We start from the raw sequence: 6000 nt of genomic DNA on the forward strand, positions 1-6000 counted from the left end.
GTACATGTGATAATAAAATCAATCAATCAATCATTCATGGTCTCGCTCGTCTTTCGCTGCAAGCTTCTCCAGCCTGACAATGCTTCCTCAGACACTCCACTGCCTCTACTCCAACTTCTCTTGCATCTACCTTAACACTGGTGACCCTGCCTTCAGCTACCAGATCCCACCTTTGTGCCATTCTCTCTCTAAACTTGTCCACATCTTCATCCTGCTCTCCTTCTTAGCACTCTTCTGAAAACCTACCTCTTTTGTCAACCTTTGCTTCACCCCTCCTAATATCTCCTCCTTGGGTGCAACAGACACTTTCTTTCTGTCTACTTTTCTATTGGAATGCTTTGGGAATTGTTTTTCCAATAAACCTGCTTTTTGAATGCAAGTTTGCTGTTGGACACTCTTATTTTGAATCAGCTTTCGTAACTTTTCACACTTCCATTTATCACAATATATTATTTTTTATTCAGCATCAAATAGCCCCAGTTAAAGTGCAGTACAGGATAAATGCAAGACAATGCTCCCTTCTTTTTCATTTAAGGGATGAAGGCATTGCCGGCAAGACCAGCATTTATTGCATTTTCCTAGTTGCCCTTGTAGCCATCTGGGATGGCCACGTCCCGATTACAAAATGGACACTTTGCAAAGAATGCAGGGAAAATGGACAATACTGAGAAAGCAAGCAGGTGTAAGGTTTGTCTGTTAATTGGAGCTGTAGCTCCCAGACAAGACCGATACTGCAAAGCCATTACCATACGAATGAGCCATCTCCGGGAACAAAAAGGTAACATTTAAGTAAACGATACTATTGCAGACACCCCGGCGCCAGAGGAGACTAGAACAAAGCAGGCCAACGGCCACCTAGGACACATCCAGCAATCAGGGCACCCACCTCTGTATTGGAGGAAATCGATAGGAATGATCAAGATGCGGTCCAATTAATTGGGGCCAAGTTCAAGGCCCACCCAAAAGCTCTCGAAGCCCCTTTTGTGTATGAGAAGAAGCACCCGAGAGAGAATCGCTCTTTTGGCCTTGGCTCTCAGCGTGGAGAGACCTGCCTAGCAGCTGCACCAGAACAAGTAAGTCCAAAGTCAACGCACGCTACGAGACAGACGTTCCTAGCTACTATTCCGTACCAGCTCAACCCCAGCAGCCTCAGAACCGGACAACGGCCATTGTTCCTCTGACTGAGTGGGCACCCGAAGCTAAGTATAGGCTTTAGTAGTAGTGATAGTTTAGTTGGTAGAGTTTGTGCATGAGTATAATTGACTGTGTGTGTAAATAAATGAGCATTGATTTCGAACTTACTAACTGGTGTATCGAGTCTTTGGTCAGTATTCGGTTTTGAACCTTGTGGCGGTATCGAAAGATACCTGGCGACTCTTGAGCAAACGTAATTAGAATTAAGGAAGGCGACCATATTAACCGCCATAAACAGAGCCAATTAAGGAGAGAACACAACGAGCAACACCCTTGAGAAAGTGGTGGTGAGCTGCCTTCTTGAACTGCTGCCATCCCCAAGTACAGCCACTATGCTGTGAGGGAGGGAATTCCAGGATTTGACCCAGCGACTGTGAAGGATCGGGGATATATTTCAAAATCAGAGTGGTGAGCGACTTGGAGGGGAACCTCCAGGTGATGGTGTTCCCATGTATCTGCTGCTCTTGCCCTACTAGATGTTAGTGGCCATGGGTTTGAAAGGTTCTGTCGAAGGAACCTTGGCGAGTTCCTACAAAGCAAGTTACAGATGGTACACACGGCTGTCACTGTCTGTCAGTGATGGTTGGATTGAATGTTTGTGGAAGGGAGAGCAATCAAGTGGGTTGCCTTGTCCTGGATGGTGTTGAGCTTCTTGAGTGTTGCTTGATGACAGCTAAATAATATATCCATCCCCAATCCCTATTGCAACAGCACATCCACCAAGAGTGAATCAGATGCTTCACTGTCAAATTATGAACAAATTTCTGATGTGAAAGCACAGCCACAAATAAGCAGATGAACGTTTCACACAGAGTTATAGATAGTAACAGAAATGTCTTCCATCCTGCTATTCTGGGCTAAATTTAAAGCGTAAAAGATGTTCAGCGTCCAAACGCATGGCACACCCATTTTTAAAATTTGTCTGAGTAGCTAATTATAGTTTTTAGAAGTACCACTAAAAGACCATTGAACTTACTGGTATCCATCCTGCTTGGCGGAATTTTGTGGGACACACTAACAAACTAAAAGCATCATTCACAGAATCATAGAATCCCCACAGTGCAGAAGGAGGCCATTCGGCCCATCGAGTCTGCGCCGACCCTTCGAAACAGCACCCTACCTGGGCCCAATCCCCACTCTAGCCCTGTATCCCCACTTAACCTTTGGACACTAATGGGCAATTTAGCGTGGCCAATCCACCTAACTTGCACATCGTTTGGACTGTGGGAGGAAACCAGAGCACCCGGAGGAAACCCACACAGATTGGGGAGAGCGTGCAAACTCCACACAATCACCTGAGGTCGGAATCGAACCTGGATCCCTGGCGCTGTCAGGCAGCAGTGCTAACCATTGTGCCACCGGCAGAGAGACAGAAAAAAAACATTGAAGACAAGAGCAGGATTCATTATTCAGACGATGGGTGGGAAAATCTGAGACATCCCTTCTCTTCCACGTCACCCTTCCTACTCTTTAGCTGCCCACACATTTACCTTTTCCTCATTATCGCTTTCGACAAGACAGCCATCAACATTCCTTTTCACCAGCTCTCACTTCACCCTTCTCCTTACTGCAGCTTTCATTTACTCATTGCATGTATTCTATTCAGCACAGACCCTTCAACCAAAACCACTAGAAAGGAAAACATCCTATTTGTGGATCCTTGCTGGGCACAAATTGGCTGCCACGTTTGCCTAAATTACAACAGTAACTACAGCTTAAAGTAATCCATTGGTTGCAAAGCAAGATAACTGGATAAGTTTGGTTGCAACTATGAAGCAGAAAACATTATCAATGCCGGTGATAGATGGTATGGTTGCTTTTAAGCAGATTTACAAATAAATATTTGGCAATTAACCCAATGGGCGGTATTCTCCTCCCTCCCCTCACCACGCCGGGTGGGAGAATCGCTGGGTTGACGCGTGAACCGCGCCACGCTGCCCCGACCCCCGCACGCGATTTTCCCACTGCCCCACCCCCGAAACCAGCGCCACGCGAACGCCAGGCCGCTCGGAGAATCGCTGCAAACAGCGAGCGGCGATTCTCCGGCCCAGATGGGTCGAGCAGCCGCAACGACACGGCAGGCTCCCGCTGGCGCTGTCCACCCCTGGTCGCTGCTGACGGGAACCGTGTGGGAACGCTGGGGGGGGTCTACAATGGGGTCTGGCCCGCGATCGGCACCCACCGATCGGCGGGCCGGCCTCTCTTTCCCCCCCGGCCACCCCACCCCACCCCACCCCCACCGGGCCTACCTCCTTTCGCATCGGCTCCAGAACACCAGCGCCATGTTGGTGAGAGGCTGGCGCGCAAAAGAAGTTCCCCGCGCATGTGCAGGATGGCGCAGCCCAACTGCGCATGCCGCAGGATTGTGCTGCCCCAAACTGCACATGCACAGGTTGGCGCGGTGCCCATTTGGTGCCGCATAGGGACACTGGAGTGGCGCGAACTCCAAATATTTAATTCAATCTGGGTGCCAGAATAGGTCATGCCTGGGACATGTCTGCACCGTCGTGAAACGCGACGGCGTTCACGACAGCACGGGCACTTAGTCCCGGGAGCAGAGAATACCGCCCAATACTTTTTGCAAGTGGACAGCTCAAATGTCTGAGCTGAGGATCTGTGGGATTTTTTCAGATTCAAGAAATGTTGACCACAAATCCATGTCCTATTATCCCGGACATAACTGCATCAGTACTTAAAACAGAAAGGTATCTCAGCCATTTTGTTTTGGGAATGTTAGGGCTGGGGGAGAAGGCATAGTTAGACTATAGTTTGCGCTGTTTGACAGCATGGCAGTGAAACAACATTGGTACAGTTTCAAAGGGGAGTGGGAGCATTTGGCATGATCTAAAGTCTCTGCAGTGTAAATATCAACAAAGACATAATTTACCCAGTAAGAAGTCTTACAACACCAGGTTAAAGTCCAACAGGTTTGTTTTGAATCACTATCTTTCGGAGCACTGCTCCTTCCTCAGGTGAAACGGTGGTCCGAAAGCTAGTGATTTGAAACAAATATGTTGGACTTTAACCTGGTGTTGTAAGACTTCTCACTGTGCTTCACCCCAGTCCAACGCTGGCATCTCCACATCATAATTTACCCAAATGACATTGCTGCTGAGGAATTTGGGGGGGGGGGGGGGGTCGTAGATTTCACTTTGTGGAGTCAGCAAGTTCACTGAATACATTTAAAAATACTTTTCCTTGCAAAGATTGAACAGAAAATCGTGCTTTATCTATATGGGATAAAGCCACTTTGGCACTGTTTTCAAACAGTGACACAAATAAATATTTGGAAAACTTATAAGGCACTAAAAGCACTTAGCTGAATTACGTGCGGCTTTGCATGCAGACAGCTCAAAGTCTGGGCAGTTTTGAACTAACACCCACGATGAGCACGAATGATCAGAGCAGATTTCACCACTCTCCACAAGGCGTTAACATACAAACTAACAACACAAAGGAGCATTTATTTCAGGTGTTTGTATGTCACAAGAACATAAAGGGCATCTTTATGTGCTTCCCACAAATCCCTCCTCTCTCAACAGGAACATTTACAGTGGGAGAGGACAGATTCTAAATTAAGAATTTTGTTTCTCTGCTGTAAAAAAAAATGAACAGAGCCTTAAAGTCAGTGGTGAAGGTGGTGGTGGGGGTTGGGGGGGGGGGGGGGGGGGGGGAGAAAGACCCCTGCCAATAAATCATCAAAACACAACTTTGGAAATAACAAACACAACATTCAAACTTTATTTTGGCAATAAGGGGGGGGGGGGGGTGGGGGGGGGGGGGGGGGGGGGGGGTGGGGGGGGAGAGACAAGTAAATAAAACGAAATTTTCTCACAACTTCTAAACATTTAGAAAATCACAATGAATCAATATTATGAAACTTGACATACAAAAGTGAAAAATCAATTAAGATGAAACTTGGCATTCGGAAAGCAGTTTGGAAAACAAGGTGGTTCAACGTTTTAACCAATTCACACACGATCGTTTAAACTTGTGAAGCGTATTCGAGTGGCTACTGTTTACATATTCAAATATATATATATTTTTTAAAGACTTAATGAAGGAATATACATTGTTGCTCACCGTTGGGAATGGGCAGCTGGTCTGAAGTAGTTGCTGAGACGTTTAGCAGGAGGAGAGTTATTTGGAGGAGTGTGTGGAGGGGGAGAGTGAGGTGCCCCAGGCGGTGCACAGCCATCTCCATCAGCTCGAGCGACTGACTGAGACACACATCCACACAGAGACTGACCCACCCGGCGCGCGCTCTCGCGAGACCACGCGGGCACGCGCCTCCAAACTTTTACCCAGAGAGTGAACAAAGTTTGGGGAAAGTTTCGGATGTGGCCGGGAAAGTTCGCGCAGCGCAGCCAGCAATCTATTTAATCTCCAGGCTGCAACCGCCTCCTGTTTTTCGCTATACACAAATAGATATATGTGTGTGTGTGTCTATTTTCCCTCCCTCTGTGTGAATAAGTAAGGCTGAAGGGAGGTGAGGAAGGAGGAACTTTCCCAGATAGTCCCACCCACTTACCCACTTGTTAAGCCAGCCTTCAAACTCAACTCACCCCAAATCTCTCCTGCAAGGAAAATGTTTGCTTTTGTCTAAATTAAACACCCATGTGGGTAGCAGACTTTGAGGGGACAGGGTTTAAAAACGAAGCAACTTCCTATTAAGTAAATTATCAGAGATTGCTGAGTCGATCCTGTCTATGCCCTTTCTCTATTTTTGTAAATTCACTGTTCCGATGAAAATTCCATAGCCCCATGAAAATGGTACAGCACAAAAGGGGAAGAGGCATTCGGCCC

General features: G+C 47.1%; 1 protein-coding gene across 2 annotated transcripts in view; it reads right to left on the reverse strand.

Moving 5' to 3' along the window:
- Positions 1-5571, reverse strand: part of plod2 (procollagen-lysine, 2-oxoglutarate 5-dioxygenase 2) — a 169556-nt gene extending 163985 nt beyond the window's left edge. The window contains exon 1 of one of the 2 annotated variants that reach the window (XM_038815300.1): positions 5278-5571. In XM_038815300.1, coding sequence (XP_038671228.1) covers positions 5278-5398 — 121 coding nt within the window. In that variant the 5' untranslated portion in view covers positions 5399-5571. The remainder of the gene's footprint in view (positions 1-5277) is intronic. The other variant, XM_038815301.1, reaches the window with a different exon arrangement.
- Between the last annotated feature and the right edge of the window lie 429 nt (positions 5572-6000).

Source organism: Scyliorhinus canicula, chromosome 13 (assembly GCF_902713615.1).
Source record: "Scyliorhinus canicula chromosome 13, sScyCan1.1, whole genome shotgun sequence".
In the NCBI taxonomy this organism is placed as follows: Eukaryota; Metazoa; Chordata; class Chondrichthyes; order Carcharhiniformes; family Scyliorhinidae; genus Scyliorhinus; species Scyliorhinus canicula.